The 19,318-nt window shown below is 33.2% G+C and overlaps 1 protein-coding gene across 2 annotated transcripts in view; it reads right to left on the reverse strand.

The window, feature by feature from the left end:
• Positions 1-19,318, reverse strand: part of GLS (glutaminase) — a gene marked incomplete at its 5' end in the record, with an annotated part of 80,976 nt that overhangs the window by 38,458 nt on the left and 23,200 nt on the right. For both annotated transcript variants that reach the window (XM_080799519.1, XM_080799520.1), the window contains 5 exons: positions 1,346-1,396; positions 1,931-1,997; positions 5,212-5,270; positions 5,362-5,394; positions 13,179-13,237. In XM_080799519.1, coding sequence (XP_080655645.1) covers positions 1,346-1,396; positions 1,931-1,997; positions 5,212-5,270; positions 5,362-5,394; positions 13,179-13,237 — 269 coding nt within the window. The remainder of the gene's footprint in view (positions 1-1,345; positions 1,397-1,930; positions 1,998-5,211; positions 5,271-5,361; positions 5,395-13,178; positions 13,238-19,318) is intronic.

Consider the following 19,318-nt stretch of genomic DNA (forward strand, 5'->3'; position numbering starts at 1 on the left):
GGAATTCAAAGGAATTTCACACATATCATTTCATATTCAATGTAATGCAGAAAGTTAGGGTAAGCATGTGCTATACATAACAAAACAAGGTCTAAGTAACTGAAATTAGGTCACATGGTTAAAAAGTGGCCAGATTAGACCTTGATTTTATATTGATAGTCTGGATTCTCGATTCACAATTCTTTACATTAGCAGGTGACAAACTGCCATCAAAATCTACTTCATGGGGCGCCTGGGTGTCTCAGTGGGTTTAAGCCTCTGCCTTCGGCTCAGGTCATGATCTCAGGGTCCTAGGATCGAGCCCCGCATCGGGCTCTCTGCTCAGCAGGGAGCCTGCTTCCCTTCCTCTCTCTCTGCCTGCCTCTCTGCCTACTTGTGATCTCTGTCAAATAAAAAAAAATCTTTAAAAAAAAAAAAATCTTAAAAAAAAAATCTACTTCATTACCAATCTTCCTTATATATTCTTGAAGATTACCACAAATTCTAAATTCAAGCACATCTTCAAAAGTACAGACAGATAAATGTAAGGTTAACTAGGGGCGCCTGGGTGGCTCAGTGGGTTAAAGCCTCTGCCTTCCGCTCAGGTCGTGATCCCAGGGTCCTGGGATCAAGCCCCACGTCAGGCTCTCTGCTCAGCCGGGAGCCTGCTTCCCACTCTCTCTCTGCCTGTCTCTCTGCCTACCTGTGATCTCTGTCAAATAAATAAATAAAATCTTTAAAAAAAAAAAGTAAGGTTAACTAGAAATCAATGGAAAGTAATTTGTTACTATGTAGCTTGATATTATAGCCCATCTGAGGCTCCAATGTTACTGTATCTGTAGGAATTAAATGAACTGAAAACACAGGGAGAAAAGAGAGCTATCCTGGAAGGTTATTTAAAACCAAGTTCTATAACCACAGATTATGTGTGTGGCCCACCTCTCTCATGAATGCGGAAAGCTACTTTAACTTAGAAAAAACCCCATCATGACACTGCAAAAATGAATTAAACCAACCAAGAAACTGACTCTTCAAGATGCTGAATATAAACCCTCTGATAAACGAATAAATTCTCCAAAACTGAAAAGCTAAGAAATCATCTTATAGTTTAAATAAGGACAAGCGAATTTCTGGAGTTATACATCATTTTTGACACTTCTTAAATATAGTGTTTTTACAGAAAAAAACTCCCTCTTACATTCTGAGCCATGACATTTTAGGAGAAAAAGACATGAAATTATCTTTCATGAAGGCTTTTTTTGGGAAGGTCAATGGTAAATGTATTCTATCTTAACCTGGAGCCATGATTCTGCAAAGTGTGACACACCTATTTATATATACAATTCGTACTGTTAAAGTAAATTACCTGGAAATAGAAGTCTAATATACCAACCATGTCTGTGCCTTCTGGAAAACACTGAAAAAACAGAAAGGCAATTAAAAACAAGAATATATGCACATAACTAAAAGACACATAAAGATTAAATTTAAAATGTACACAAATGATTCACCTTGAGAAAACAGCACATAATTTGTAAACAGTATAAACATGAAATAACGAAGAACAATAAAATAAAACTACATCACATACAGATTTCTAAATACTATAAGCTGATTGGTAATTCATAAACTAAGTTATTGGACCATTCTTAAAATTTAAAAATCAAATTTAATCAACAATAGTCTGGCATTACACTTTTGGAAAAATGGGCCAATCCTTAAGCAAAAGTTGTATTAATAAAACTAGTCAAATACTTGAATACTGCCAGATTTTAAATCAATTTAATATTATTACCATTTTGACACCATTAACTCAAGAGTGTTTTGCAAAAATTTCTGCACTTAAATAGTAATAGGTAGTTGCTTATAAGTTGTTGTTGAGTTCTTAGCATACATCCCAATGTATTTTATTAAATAAAATAATTTGAAATAGAAACAAAAACTCAAAAACCTTTTTTTCTTTTAGGTAATATCCTATTGCAAAGTTTCGATCTCCACTTTCTCTTTCAGACTGAAACCTAGGAAGAAAAGAAAATTACTCTATTTAGAAAATTTCTCTACTTATTTCGTATAAGAGTATGCTCGTTCTGTAGTTTAATTTATGTAGCAAAGTACAGTATAAAGAACACTGACCTAAGAGTCAAGACTGCTAGGTTCCCGTCCCAGTTCTGTCAAATAGGCTAGCTATGTGTCTTGAGGAAGTCATTTAAGCAACAATTCTTGTAGCCTTAACTTCCTCAGCTGTAAAAGGACTGAAGTGAGGTACACCCTTTCTAATCTCCATATTTTGTGAATAAAGAAGCTAATTTCAAAATTATCAAATGTTCCACCATTAAAAAATATACTAAAAAGTTGCAGAATCTTCTGGATCCTCAAAAAGTATAATAATCAATTCCGACCGAGGGAATGCATGGAAATTTCACTGAGAGAGGGACAAATGAAATGGGCCTTTCAGCATTTGTTGGATTAACAGATTTCAGGGCGAAGCCTAGGCAGTGGCAAATTCCATGTAGCACAAAGGTAAGAAGTATAAAAGACAGAACTTCACTGAAGAATGACACATATTCTGATGTATCTGGGAAATAGGGTTCATGGAAAAGAGTGGAGAAACATCAAACCAACAAAGAAGACTAGGACCACATTATCAAGACCGATAAATGCTAAAAATGGCTCCTGATTGCCAACAAAATGAAAGCTTAAAGGCTTCCAATCAAATTACCTTGTCAGATCTATATTTTGGAAGGATAAGTCTAACATCAGTTTGGGAAAAGGGAAAAAGAAAGGATGACTGATGTTATTAGGAGACTGGAGTGTTAAGAGCCACTGAGAGCCTGAACTTAGGTAGTGGTGATAGGAATGGAAGGAGACGTATGATCAAACATGAGAGCAGTTGAGCAAATCTTCCAACCTGATGGGAAAGAGGAGAAACAGGGTGAATGAAGTCTGGGACAAAAGTCTAGATTTCTAATGCAGTCTACTGAAAGGATCATGATATCAACTGATGGGAACCCTGGAGCAAAGAGCAGTTTGAGAAGAAAGAGAATGAGTTTTAACTTTAGACAGATTTAATTTGCAGTACATTTGAGAAATCAACCTAAAAGTGTCCAGAAGGCTGCTGACAAGAGGAACCACGGGTGACATACTTTGTATTATCGATCATGGAGTTGGGGGTGGCAGTCCCCTCTAACTACACGTTTTAATGTTTCTGTGGTCAGAAAAACAATGCTGAATGTGGAAAAGCTCTTGAAAATAAACTTGTCAACCTGCCATGCCTTTAAAAAATATCAACATAGTGCACTAACTACTCAGCAATGACCATAATGCCCAGCCCTGGCTCTGTTCAACAAACACTAAATCAAGTGCCTATTATCTGCCAGGTAAGAGGAATACAGAAGTGAACCGGAAGATACTCTATCCAGGTCTAACGGAGATCAGAGTCTAACAGTAGTGATGGGCAGAGAGACACAGGGTAAGCTCAATTAAATATGGTAATATGAGACCACAGAAGAGAGGTGAGATGCAATTCACAAAAAACTTCTCGGAAAAGATACTTAAGCAGATGAATAAAAGTTGGTACAGCAGAAAATTTCTGCCTCCTGAAACATGTAGTACAAAGTATCACCTAGTTAGTAGTCATGACAAAACTGTTTCAGCTTTATCTAACTACAGGAAACGACAGACCTATTCAAAACGGAAAATATCCACTATAGCCCATGGGCCAGATGTAGCCTGCTGCCTATTTTCATAAATAAAGTTTCTTGGAACACCACTTCATATTGTCTATAGCTACTTTCTCACCAAAACAGTAGAAATGAGTAGTTGAAACAGAGTCTCTATGGCCCATAAATCTGAAATATTTACTATCCGGTCCTTCACAGAGAAAGTTAGTTAATTCCTACTTGGTAAAAAAAGTGATTGCCACTCCTCAAAGAAAGCCATTTAATAAAATTTTACGAAGCAAGGGTTTAGGGCAGCGGGATCTCTTCAATTTCAATAAAGCAAAAGAGACATAAACGCCTTGCATGAACCTTAATTAATTCCTGGGGAAAAAAGGCTATAAGAGGCATTTAGGGGACAGTTGGGGACATTTACATATTAAAGATATTTTTAAATTAATGTTAGTGATCTTAAATTTGCTGATGGTATTGTGATTATGTAGGAAACTGTCCTTATTCTTGGAATACACACGTTGAGTTATTTAAGGGTGAAATGTTGTTCTATTAGTTCAAGAAAAAAATCCCATCATAATCATGTATATTTACATATATGTACATATATAGAGAGATACACACATTTTTAAATGCCTCTATTTAAAGAAAGAGGTTGAAGAAAAGCAAATGAGACAAAATATTAATCAGAAAATATAGGTGAAAATATCTAGATATTCATTGTTTATTCTTTCAACTTTTCTGTAGACTGGCAAATTTCAAAATTAAAAAATTGGGGTCAAAGTCAAGTTAGCCAGGCAGAGAAATTGAGAGAGGTAAGACAGGGGCACCTAGGTGGCTCAGGCAGTTAAGTGTCCAACTCTTAGTTTCTGCTCAGGTCATAACCTCAGGGCCATGGGAATTGACCCCGACCCATGGGAATTGATCCTCGTTCAGCCCAGAGTCAGCTTGTCCCTCTCCCTCTGCTCCCCTGCCCCCACCCCAGCTCACACATGCTCTCTTGCTCTCAAAATGAGTAAACAAATAAATTCTTTAAAAAAAGAGAGAGAGAGATAAAACATGTATCACAGGCAAAAAGAAAACTGAATAACTATCAGCAATTTTTTTAAAAGATTTTATTTATTTGTCAGAGAGAGAGAGAATACACAAGCAGGAGGAGTGGCAGGCAGAGAGAGAAGGCTCCCTGCTGAGCAAGGACCAGGGTGTGGGACTCAATCCCAGGACCCTGCAACCATGACCTGAGCTGAATGAGCCACCCAGGTATCCCTAACTACCAGTAATTTAAGGTACAGTTGGGTTCCCTTCTAACTCTCTAATTACCCACAAGAAGTTTATCAAAACTGTTTAAAGCATTTATTTATTCACTGAAGTAAACCCTAGGACCAACAAGGGAAAACAGATTAATTCTAAGTATACTGTGTATTACAACAGGGAGAGGGGTGGGAAAAGGGGGGAGAGGGGCGACAAGACAGCATTTAAAATAGAATTCTATAGTCTGGTTACTTTTGTTCATTTAAAGAGGCCTAGCCTATTATAAAAAACTTAAGCCACAAATCAGACTCACGTTGCATTACTGAATCCAACATATTCATTGCCAGCCATCTTATTCAAAAACTGCATCACCTGTAAACCAAAATTAGAAAGTATTAGTCAAAAAACAAATATATAAGGAATATAAATATAGCAAAAAAACTGAATTCCATATTGCACTTACATAGTCAAATTTTTCAGCATTATTCACTCCTTGCTGCAAAGAAATGAGACATAAATGTTAATATAGGTATCACCCCACAGTTAAGTTTTAAGTGAATATAGTACCAAAATTTCAAACTGCTATCATTATGATTAATATACTGTGCATTAGTACTTTTAAGACTAGGAAATACTCTAAAATAATTTAATATTTACATAAACTTTCTACATATTCTTTTATTAACACCAATATGTTGAGAATGGATCTGAATTACAAAGGGAATGCTTTATTTTAAGTATATCTTTACCCAACCCAAAGTTACAGAATTTTAGTTACCCCAAATCCCCTTAACTTTCAGGACAACACATAATATTTAATTTCATATTTTAAAAAAACTTAAAATAAAGTTTCACCCTTAGAAAAGAATTGAGTATTTATAAATTATGGTTTTCAATTTAGAACGATCTACTTATATTTTTAAAATAACCTTAAACCAGTATTAGAGTTAGAAAAATGAGTTATGTTGCAAAACTAACTAAACTTTTATAATCCTAGTATATGCAAACATTCTGAATACATTCTGCTAGCGTAAAGAAAGCTCTACCTTTAACATCTCAAATGCTTTAACAATACCTGAACTAAAAAAATATATATTCCATAGTCTCTAAAAAAATTAGCTACATTTGAATTTAGCATTATGCCAATTCAGAGCATGGAAGATGTATTGTTTCATCACTGCTATTTCTGGTATGTTAGCTACTGCAATGTCAATAGGAAAAACCTATGTAACGTAGATCAGTTCAAGTAGCCAAATGGTTTCATTTTACCTCGGCGAAGTTTACAAAGCAGTAAGATGTAGATCTGAAATCAAACGTATTAATTGGTGATGTGCACCCAAAAGAAACAATACATCTCTAATTTTCAAAACAGGTTTAAAATAATCGGACAACTAAAAATTTTTAAACAAATTTACCCTCAAAAATACTAAAACATTACACTTTCAAATTTTATTATGAGGGGGAAAACCTGTACCACAGAATTATTTAACTGAATAAAGCCAGGTTCATTCTCCACTTTACAAGTGGACTAGGATGTGGCTGATAATCCATGAAACCTTACAAATCAACTTATTTAAGAAAGGATGTCAATCACATATACAATCAGTAGCTGAAAAGAACACACTATTTCATCAAAATTAGGCATTAACAAAGCTTAAACAAGATAAGGATAATTTAGCTACAGCCATATTGTAATCACTATCTATGTATTTCTCTAAAGTGCCTTTTGACATATTTTAAGTTTTCTTTCCTTATAATACACCAGAATTCAAAATGTAGAAATGTAAGTCCAAAGCTGTTCAATGAAAAATAATTAAAAGAAGAAATTACCAACTTCATTGAACTGTTGCAGTTGTCAAAATATTCCATAGATCCTAATGCTGTAAAATATGTAACAACATTTAAACCACAAAAACCTTTTTAACCTTTGAAAAAGCACAAAAAAAAAAAAAAAACACAACTCTTTTGGAAAAGGATGTCAGCATTTGCATTGGGATGTTACATGGATAATTACCATTATACAATTAATCAATGTAAAATAGACAGGTTATACTGAACTTTCATTCTCTGACCTAAACTGTCCCTACAAAACAAATACAAATTTGCTTTATTTAGCTGTCATGTTTAATAAAAAGAACAGAAAAAAAAAACCTTTCAACTCTAGACTATGGTCATATGCTTGGTCTACTTTGCAGCTTACTAAATTAAAGCACAATTGAGTTTTGCTTCTATGCTGTTTTTAAAAAACAACTGATATTTACGAATGTGAATCATTATATAACATTTTGGATAAGCTATTTGAAATGTCCTAGGCAGATTATATAAACAAGCAAAATAAAGTATCTCACTGATTTTTGTTGACCCAAGAAAGTCTCTCCCCAAAACTTTCCCCATTTAAATGTAAAAGCACTTGATTAATGTTTGTTCTTACTATCTACCCTGAAAACAGTATTTAATTTAAGTCAATAAAATAATTTTGCCCCTGTTTCTCTTGGGAGGATTCGGTGTATCTCAGGGATATATTTCATTACAAAATGTTAATTTCTAAAAACAAACAAACAAAAACTGTATAAAGTTTATTTGCAAAGATGTGAAAGAAAAAGCACACATAAAAAATAGAGTAAAACCCCCAAAAGCAAAAATGTAAACTGTAAAAAAAAAAAAAAAATCCATCATCATTATCTAGTAGTGGGGTACAGAGGGGTGGAAGAAGAGATGTTATGAAAATCAGAAGCCAGGAATGGGTACATGGGGGCTAATTATACTATCATGTTTATTTTGTATATGTTTGAAATTTTTCATAAAAAAGTTGAAGAAAAAAATGTTTATTTGTTAATAATGTCCTATCTTAATTTACAGCTGTTACTTTCTACAGCTAAAATTAAGAAATTAAATCTTTCTATTTAAAATTTTCCAGATGTATGAGTTGAGAAATCTTGCTGACAACAGAGGAGTAGACTGAAATAGGAAAGGTTTTGTTATAGCAATACCACTCGGCTCTTTACATATAAAAGTCAACCCATCCTTAAAACTTATACTTAATGCTCTTACTAACAACTTGATTAGATCCTCTGTCCATTTTGTTGAAACCAAAGACCTAGAAACAACCTTGTATACAAAGGGCTGTTCCATTCTTTGCAAAGATTCATATTCTCAATACCACTGACTCTAATATTTCAAAATGTTCTTTTTTGTTGGTGCCCAAAAGGTTTTTACAACCTAAAGCGGTGCACTATAGTAAAATTTGGGATGCACGAGAAGTATGCCTTCTTATGAAAACTGGAAGGAAATATCTGGACCAAAGGCAGACTAATTTTAAGAAAGACACATATGAAAACTGAAATTTGGAAACTGATAGTCTTAAAACAATTAATGCCCCTTTATCTCTTGAAAAAAAAAAAAAAAATTCCCATAACAGGATTACGCTTAGCCCAGTTTTAAGTCACTCTACAACCATTATTAGATATGTTATTTTAATTCTAGAAAAAGTTATAGTGATACATAGTAAGTACATTAGAAAAACTAAAAAAAAATAAATAAATAAATTGGAGAAAATATATTCACCAAATGAAATTTTTTTTTCTTTTGGTATGTGTGAGAAAGGGTTTTTATTAAAGGAAGGGGACAGTCCTCATGGGCAGAATGAGCTGCACTGTAATTGTAAGGAGTGACTGATAATATACATTTAAATTGTGTCCGTGGGTAGAGATAAAGGAAGTTTCTAAAGGGATTTTCATATGTTAAAAAAGACTTATAGGAACCTGGAGATAAAATGACTTTTAAAAAGCAAACCATGTTTTGTTTGAAAATAGTAGTAATGAGATCCAGAGACTAGAAAAGTATACAAACTAGTTTCTCTGTAAACATACCTACACTAACTTAAGGAACTTCCATTTCAGTAAAGAAAACTTCTTATGAATGAAAATGTGATAAAGAGGCACAGAGCTTTAAACACTGGCTGTTAAAAGAATTAATATAACCATGTTGGAGTGTTTTTATAGCCTGTTTTTACAACATACTCCTGAATTCAATTATGAATTATACATTAAAACACAGGTGAAAATATTACTGTTAACAGGGATATACGCTAATAAATTTAATATAAAAATGATTCATTTGAAGTCCATGCATCAGTCAGTCATTTTGTAAGTAAATCACTTGATTTCATTCATAAAGTATGGAGGTGTAAAAGCCAATGGAAAATTAGCAATCACAGAGGAAAGAGGCATAAAAGAGGCAAAAAGGAGTAACTGAAAATGATTTTATAGAATACTCTTAGTTTAATCTTGCCACAGAAAATGCTTTAAAGCTAAATAATACTTGGAGGAGTCACAATAGATACTACAGGTAAAAAATAATATTCTAAATCTAGTATTATCAAAATTAACCCAAAATATAAAAAGTTCTGTTGGCAATAAATCATTTGCCTTTCACTAAAAAAAACCTCAAACAATTCAACTGATATAAACCTGGAGTGAATAAAACAGTAACACAATAAAATCACCAAATCCAAGGCATCACCCAGTGCTCCCCAGAGCCATAAACCACCTTAGAAGTGTGGCTCACAGGCACATCCAAAAGGTTGCTGTTAACATAACCAAACTGAGCACTACATACATACTAACTAAATTCATCCTATTTTCATGGAGAAATGATTGAATTGTCTTTTAAAAAGAAAAAAAATCTGATTTTTTAAATTTAAAAATATTTCTGATTTTTTTAAAAAATCAGGCTTCTTTAAAATGACAAAAACTGGAAAATAACACCAGAATAAGGAGAGACATAAACACAGAAGACAATGTAACTTATGCTTTACCTTTAAAATACAAAAGCAGAATTATGGCAATTATCTTGAAATATGTTGTCCTCATTTTCCCACCCCAACCCTCAAGTTATCTGAAGATCTTAACTTTTAAACTAAATCTAGGTGAAGTTTTTACCATTGCAAAGAAAAAAATTACATACGTATACTGCTATTTCATCCAGAGTTAACTGTGCTCCTTTCAATTTTATTTTTACTCTTCCTTTTAAACCAAGCAACCATATTATCATCATCAGATAAAACAAACTGCATCAGAAAGTATTCCTTTAAACTTAGTAGTTACCGCAAAGAAAAAAAAAAGGATATTAATTTTATAGTTGTTTAAATTATGTGCATTTTAAGTACAAAATGACATTTGGTTTTTTTGAAGGTATTTACCTATATAAGCTTTGTTTAAAATTTTAAATATTGGAGTTTTCCTATAAGTTTAGTAGTTAAGAATTTATGCAACAGGTTCCTTCTGTCCAAATCCTCCTCTTTTCCACAATCTGCTAATCCTTTTGAACATTTGCTCTGCCTCTTCCCCCATTTCCTGAGGATCATCTCCAATCCTACAAGGAAAAAATATCAATACTACAAAATTAAGAAATAAAGAGTCTTACTAAAGACTCTACTTAATTTTTTGGGGTGGGGTGGAAGAAGACTAACATGAGGAGAAGGTTTTAATAGCACCACATAAAGTTGAAGTTTGAAAAAAAAAAACCCATCCTTAACGTCATCATCTAAAAGAGCTAAAAAATAAAATTCACATCTAGTAGCCACGGTAAAATACCCACGCTTTGGATACTCAAATGCAAGCTCCCTAGAAAGCATCAGTTCCTTACAGATAGCAGGTACTGAATAATATCCAAAAATGACCGTATTACGCCCACTAAAAATCAGATATGACTTTTAAGCCAATAAATTGTTATCTTTTGAGCCAGTTAAAATTAAGAAAACAAAATTCCTGCTTTTTGGACAATATAACCGTGCTAGGTAAAGACAAAGATGTCATCAAGAGAAGCAGCAAACACCTACATTAACTATGGTAGAGTGAACTGTAATGAAGTGCAAACAAACCAGATTGAGCTCAGGCCCGGCTCTACTGCTGTCAATCCCTGTCTAGTCTCCGTTTCCTTGCTGCATAAAGTAAGTAGGCTGAACTTGAAGACCCTTTTAGCTACGGTTTTGTCACCTCAATTTCAATTACCAATTCATAAATATGTGATCATACAACCTTCACAGATCACATACAGATTTTTAGAGTTCTGAATTCTTAAAAAAAAAACAAAAAAAAAAAAAAACAAAAAACCAGTCTAAAGAAGTATTAAATTCTGGGACAGTCAGTTTTACAGAGGGAGATGAAGCTTACCCCTCCAAGACTTAGATGAACTTCATTAAAGAAAGAGAAAGAAACTTGTGAAACACTTCTAAAAACAAAACAAACATTCCAAGAAAGTGACCTTAAATATGAACTATATCCCAAAGCCTCATTTTCAACTTTGCCGGTAAATTAAAAATGTTTATATATTTAAAATCACTGATCAAATTTATAAATACAAGATGACTCAGTTAAACTTTTGCACTGTTGGACACTGAACCACATTTATGTTGTGTATATGCGTTTTTTTTCACTGTTTTATATTAATGTGGCTCAATGTGACTTTTATGGCTCATGACTGAACATGAGAAGTGAAACGGAGGAAGTAATGCTGTGATATGACCAGACATGCATTTCTCACATGCAGCATTTCAGCATAGTATATGAAACCCATGAATCATTAAACAAAAGATGTTTAAATGCATGCAGTTAAGGAAAGCTTCCTTTAATCATTTATACATGCCCTTTCCTGAAAATATTACTGGTGTGCTATGTTACTCTTTCTCCAATATAAGAGTTCTTCAACTTGGACTCACAGATCAGCTTCGAAGGGTCTCCTTAGTTGATATAAAATCATCATTAAGTGAACATTTCTCTGGGAAGACCCAAAAAAGGTTTAGAACCATTCTAGTGGTTTTCTCATCAAGCAAGCACTAATACATAGGTTGTGTTATTATAACTTTCCTTACCTCTAATTTGTTACTTGTTCAAATCTAAACAATTATTAATGAGACTTTTCTCTCATCGCAATGTTTACTGAATTTCATTATAAGGACCCATTTATACTTGTGTCCATCTCACACTACGAGGTAAGCAAACTACCCGAAGGAAGGACTGTGGCTAGCACAGATTTGTATTATAATTTTCTACAATAAACAAATATTGTTTCACCTCAAGCTGACAACTTTTATCTTAGGTAAAACAGTCATGAATAGCTAAATATTATAATGGGCAAAATAAAAATTTCCATAGTCTTCTAAATGAGTTACATTAAAGAATAATCCTTGGCTATAATACCTACCTCACTAGGGTTACAGGGGTTAAGTGGACCAACGCTTATAAAGTATTTGTCCTAAAATAACAACTAAACATACATAATTCTTATGACAGTAGTCTTCTATTTTAAAGCCTTTTCTCACGAACATATAAAATTTATGAAAAGGGATTTCCAGTTTAGAAATTAGGTATATTTTTATTAACTGGGCCAAAGGCCCAAATATTTTTTATGGAACCAGGGTCTCCCATCTTCACTAGTGCATCCACAAAGCCATGTTGTTATGTTTTTTTATGCTTGGAAGAAATAAACACAGATTCGCTGAAGAAAGTATACAAGTGTTCCAAACATAAATGAGATTTATTTGAATATAAATGAAATTTATAATTAGAAATTAAAAATCTAAACAGTATCACGCACTCAAATCATTTTCAAATACTTATTCCAAACAACATTAGAGCTTCCAATTATTAAGGCAAACCAGACACTAAAACAATCAAAACATACAATGTAAAACAATACATAAGAAAAATAATGTAACTTAATAATTGGAATAAGTCTTACTTATTTTAGTTATGATAATAAGCAAAACAAATGAAAGAAGTTCAAATGAAAATCATGAATGTAGCTCCTCAGAGTAGGAGGACTTCAGAATATTCAAGGGTAAATGTACTTTGTCTTAACACAAAGTACCAAAACATTTGTTCCTACATATGCTGATGACAAACAGTTAACAGTAAAATGCTTTTAACTGTGTTTACATCTGTTTATTTTCCAAGAGCCAAAAGGAAAGGGAAGAAAAAAATATCAAAACTTTAAGAAGAAAAACCTCTGTGCCTATCGTTCAACAGAGACTTCTTTTTGAATTTTTGCCAGATCTTCAGGTTAAGAGTAACTGAGTAACTCCTATAGTGAGTCATCTGTTTTTTAATTTCGTCCTTGAGATTGTATTATTTATTTTTAAATAAATAAGAATTTTAGCTTTATACCATAAGATTTTTTTAAAAACTTTTCATAGTTCTATATAAATAATCCAAGATTCATCTTTATGCCTTAGTTATTTTTAAAAACTTACTAGGTTAAAAGGAATTGTCAACATTTTACCTTTATTAATGAAGTCACAACAATTGCACCAGCATTTACCATAGGATTGTGTGGCTTATCTGTAAAATATAAAAACAACGCATCATTTCAAATACTTGATATCATTTTCCATGATGCATGAACATATATCGATTTTATGTAAGATATCGTTAGTCTTTTTTTTTGGCAGGGGGAAGAGAGGGTGAAAGAATGCATTTAAGTCAAGTTCAAACCAATAATATATTTCTATAATAATTCTATAGGAAAACAAAGATTCATATATATTGAAAGACAGTAAATAGCAGTATAAAAGTACATCAAAATTTCCTAACTCAACCATTTACTAGCTATTTGACTGTAGGCAAGTAACTGAACTTCACTGTGCCTCAATTTTCCCACTGTATGTTGGGAGTAAGAAAGAACATCAACACCTCAGTGAGTCATAATTTTTGAATGAAGTAAAACACACGGAATGCTTAAATGTAAATGGCACACCCTTACGCACTCAAATAATATTGTTAAAAAATAACCTTGAAAGCAGCACATCTAGTATGATACCACTTTTGCTTTTTAAAATGCCTTATTTTGGGGACACCTGGGTGGCTCAGTTGGTTAAGCATCTGCCCTCAGCTCAGGTCATGACCCTGGGGTCGGGGGATCAGCCCCGCACTGGGCTCTCTGCTGGGCTTCTTCACCTTCTATTTCTGCCTACCGCCTGCTTACTTGTGCTCTTTCCATCAAATAAATAAAATCTTTTTTAAAAAGTGCTTTATTTTTGTTTTTATGAATACACACATACATATGCAGAAAAAGAAAACACAAACACTATAAAGGGATACACCTATGATAAAAATATTACATGGGATTTAAATGATATTCTGTATTTTTCTATATTTCTTGACCATAAAGATGTATTTATCTTAAAAATACTTAAAATTTAAGTTCATCCAAAATCCTATCTCTTTTAATTCTTAGAACAAACAGAATTTCAAATCTCAACTGATTTCCCTGTCGTTCGTGGCATAGCACAAATGCCAAATATTAGTGCCTTAGGACATTGAAAACATTTATCTGAAAGCACGATTCCTAATTTATCTATTTGTGGTAGTGATTTATTTTGGGGGGAACAAATTCATATCTAACTTGATAATCCAACAAAATTCACTTACTGCATAATTATTATTCTCCTTAAATTTTAAGCAAGTTACCTTCTGTAAAATTAATCTATAACTAAATAACGCTGAGCTCTGGAGAACAGCCTGGCAGTTCTTCAACAATTAAACAGTTTCCATATGACTGAGCAATTCCATTACCAGGTATATAACCAATAAAAATAGATATAAATAAATACGTGCACATAAAAATTTGCAAACCAATGCTCACAGCAGCATTATACGTAATAGTCAAAAGGCGAAAAACAATTTAAATGTCCTGTCAACTGATGAATGTCTAAACACAATGTGATTATTTTTATTGTGGTATTATTACCCATACAACGCAATGTTATTCAGTAATTTTTTTTCTAATTCTATTAATCATTGTCTTGTTTTATGAATCATAAATAGGAGAGTATTGGGTTTTTTGTTTTTTATTACGATTTTATTATTTTTATTAACATAAAATGTATTATTTGTCCCAGGGGTACAGTTTGTGAATCATCAGGCTTACACACTTCTCAGCACTCACCATAGCACATACCCTCTTCCATGCAATTTTTAAAAAGCAAAGTACAGATGCAATCTACCACATGAGAGCACTTTAATACGCTAAGTACAACAGGCCAGTCATAAAAGACCAAATATATGATTCCATTTATATAAAATACCCAGAACAAGCAAATCATCTTTTTTTTTTTTTTTTTTTTTAAGAGAGTAGTGAGCAAGCAGGGGTTTGGGGGGTACAGGGAGAGAAAGAATCTTAAGCACACAGGGCTGGATCTCAGACCCTGCGATCACGATCATGACCTGAGCCGAAAAAGTCACGACAGAGCCACCCAGGCACCCCCAGAGCAAGCTAATCTATAGAGACAGAAAGTAGATTACTAGTCGCCAGGGGCAGGAGAGAAATGGATACTCACTGCTAATAGGTACAGGGTATCATTTTGGGGTGGCAAAAGTGTCCCAAAATGGATTGTGGTAATGGCTGTACAACTCTATTAATACACTAAAAGCCACTGAACTCTACACTCTACATGGGTGAATTATATGGCCTGTGAAGTATCTCCCAATAACACCGTTAAATTTTTCTTTATTTAAAAAAAATAAAGACAGAATATCAGGTGATTGACAGTTTACCAGTTTCCCCTCAATATAAGATCAACAATGTGATTTAGCAGCTATGGTTTAAACACTGTACATTTGGGGTTACCCATGATGATGATTAGCTCCAAATGTTAAAATTTAGTATAATATCAGAGTATTTACAATCAAGAGTTCACCTATCCCAAATCTCACTAAGAGAAGTCTGCCTTCTCTAGGTCACACAAAATGCGAGCAACTACTGTCAAAGAAAAGTACTACGTGGCAAGAGGGAGCGAAGAAACAAAAAATTTCCAATATTATTCACCTGGAAAAAAAAAGATGCAGACAGAAAACAATACAGAAATCAGCCTGTGCTACATTAGTTTATATTTATGTTTGTGTAGCTGTTTATGTGTCTGCCCTTTCATGTTTTTTTGACATCACCATGGTTAGGCTCTAGGGCCTTTAGGAGGCACCTAATGTGTATATTCGAATGGTAACACATAAATGTGTGCATTTAATATTATCTAAATTATAAATATTCTGCAAATATGACATCAGCTACATTCAAGACGACCTTTCAAAGAACATTAAACCATTTCATGGCATGACGCTGCAATTTTCAGATGTAAGCAACTGCTCGCTCTGCCTTTGGCTCAAAAGCCAGACACCTCAATGTTTGGAAATATACCAGATACTATAATATAACACCAGCATTACTGCAGTCTAAAACCTCAGTCTAAAACCTATGACTATAAAATCTACTTGCTTTTTGCTCTACTCTAGGTAGGAGGGGAGAACTGAAAGGTTCGATTTAGAACTTTTATTTAAAAAATACTCATGACAGCAGAAATAACACTTAAGCTAATTAATAAAATCTACCATCTGAAGTAATGACAAAAATTAGCTTGGTATAATGACAAAATGGACAAGGGCAACATATGAAATTTAGGGGCACTTTTAACTAGAATGCACAAAACTGTTTTAATTTTAGCAAGTATTTATTCTCCAAAGTGACAAAATATGCATTATATTACACTAGCAAAAATTCTCCAACTGCTAAGCATATGAACCTTACAAAGATGTGGATCATAACTGAGGCTAAGTCAAAGGTTGCTAATGTACATACTAAAGAACTAAAATGTATTAATTTCAGTTTGATACAGATATTTATATTTTAAGTATTATACTAGAATTTTAAAGGGCAATATAAAAATTAAAGTATATTCTATATAAAGTTTAATCCTGCAGTACCTACTTACCCAACCACCCAAATTTGTTCTTCCTATATAAAATTCAGTCCTGTCTTCCTCATGTAAATTAATTCAACACCTTTCTTTCTCAAATCTTCCACAATATAAACCAACATATATATTTTGGCTTCTGTCAATTACACACTTGTAAGATAAGAGTTTGTATTTTGTCTGCATGTATTAGATAGATGTGTAACTGTTGCCATATCCTTTAGTATTAGCTACATAAGTTACTCAAAGAACCAACATCCATTTACCCTGCACAACCTGTTAACAATAGAGTGGAAGAAGGCTATGTAAGTATTTGTTCATTAATCTAATTTCTACTGTAAGATAGAAAAAGACTTCACTAGGTGACAGTTGTTTCCAAAAATTGATTATCTCCATCAAGTAATCTACTTCTTGACAGAAAGTATCAGACCAACTCTCTACCACAGGACTAAAATGTTTTTATGCTGTAAAAACACTGCAAAACTACTGATGTTAAGAGTACTGTAATTTTTTTATTATATTCACATTAATCTTAACTTACCAAAATCTTACAAAGCTAGAAGAATATAAATACAAATATTTTTTTTTAATTTTATAATGCTAGATGCACAGACACATGCACATATATGAAGTGTATAGTTTCATCATAAATCTACCCTTGAAGTTTTAAGTATGAAGAAGATGGATAAATTATTTTTATCTGGGGCTAGTTTAAAACCAAAACTTTAGAGCATAGAATCTATGCAGAACTTGGGAAGAAGTGGCACAGTGAGGCCTTTATTTTCCCGTTACTTCTGAGATTCCTGGACTGGCTTGGAAAAAAATCAAAGACTATCAAGGTAAAACCTCTTGTTAAACTTCATATTTCAATTATAAACCAGTGCTAAATCCCCAAGTTTTTATGATTTTTTTCTTATAGACTACTGTGTCAGTAAATTATAATTTCTAAACTCATAAAGCTACAGAGCAAAAAAAGGTATTACTTGTAATGTTCATTTATTCCATGCCCATTTTATTTCTTTGTGTTTCTCAAATATTTCTTCACATTTGAATTCCTGTTTTTGTTCATTTCTATTCTTTAAATACCTCTCTCAAAGCCAGTCACAATTCACCAGAACCACCTAGATTATTCTATTTTGGCTTACATGGAAAAATATTAATTTTTCCTATAAAATGCTCTATCTTGCTAGAACAAAAATAGTAGTTATTCCCATATTAAATCTGGATGTCAATGGGCTTAATAAATAAGGTTCTTCTGCATATGATGTCCTTATTGAAATTGCTGGTTTATGATAATGTCCATAAAATCAATAACAGCATCAGGACAGAAAGACTATGGTAAACAAAGTAAGAAAATATAATTGCTCTCAAAACAAATAGAGAAGCACAAGAAAATATCATTTTTTTCTTTTAACTTGTATTTATTTTAGAGAAAAAGATCGCAGTGGGGAGGGACAGAGGACAAGCAGAGAGAGAATCTCAAGCAGACTCCCTGCTGACCACGGAGCCCCACTATGGGCTCAATCCCAGGACCCTGAGATCATGACCTGAACAGAAATCAAGAGTCGGATGCTTTACTGGGTGACGCACACCCGAGCACCCCAAGAAAATACCATTTTTACAACTTCATTAAAAAAACAATAACAAATATAAGATACATTTCATTTTTATCCAGCACAAACAAAAATTGCAAAAGTGTATTTGTCACAACCATTATTGCAACCATTAAACTCCTTCACTCTTTCTTTGATTCTATCTTCACTCATCACGAAATGAGCAACACCATATGTGTCGGAAAAACTGAAATATAGAAACCAATATATAGTTTGGTGTTTCGAATCAAAACTTCTATCAGAAAACAACAAGCAACCAAACAAACAAAAAACGTCTATCAGGGGTGCCTGGGAGGCTCAGTTGGGTAAACATATGCCTTTGGTTCTGGTCAAGACCTCAGGTACTGGGATTGAGTTCCGCGTGGGGCTCCCTGCGCAGTGGGGAGTCTGCTTCTCCCTCTCCCTCTCCCTCTCACCCCACTCATGCTCTCCTTCTCTCTCTCTCAATAAGTAAAATCTTTAAAAATAAATAAGTAAAATTAAACCTCTATTAGATCAAAAGTACTACCTTTGTCCTCCCCCTTTGCTTTTAAATTCCTAGTAAGTAGTAAGATTTGTTAGTTATCCAACTATTTAACATGTTTCTTTCAGATATTAAATGTTATGTAAAAGAAAAAGCAAAAATATTCATTATTATAACCACAGCCACTATAAAAACTTGTTATGCTGGAAGTTTTCAAATATATATGAAATACAAAGTAGAAAGAATAAACATCCATGTAGCCATCTAAGTTAGCCTCAATAATTACCAACATACAGTAATAATTCATACCCAGCACTCCCAACTACACTCACTGAATTATTTTACAGCAAATCCCAGACACTGTGATTTTATTACAAGATATTCTCTTATATGTGGTTAGAAGTAAAACAAAAATCTTACTCCCTGCCCCATCTTCTCTCTAGTCCTAAAAAATACATATACATTTTTAAAAGTATTAAGCCAACTATGTCTATGGGTTTAACAGAAATTCCATGAGAAATGAAAAAAGGACGAATGTTTTTAATTTTCTTCAAAAATATTGAAAAATAACTTCTTAGACTTTTTTTTCTGAGATTTTATT

This window comes from Martes martes, assembly GCF_963455335.1.
Source record: "Martes martes genome assembly, chromosome: 3".
Classification (NCBI taxonomy): Eukaryota; Metazoa; Chordata; class Mammalia; order Carnivora; family Mustelidae; genus Martes; species Martes martes.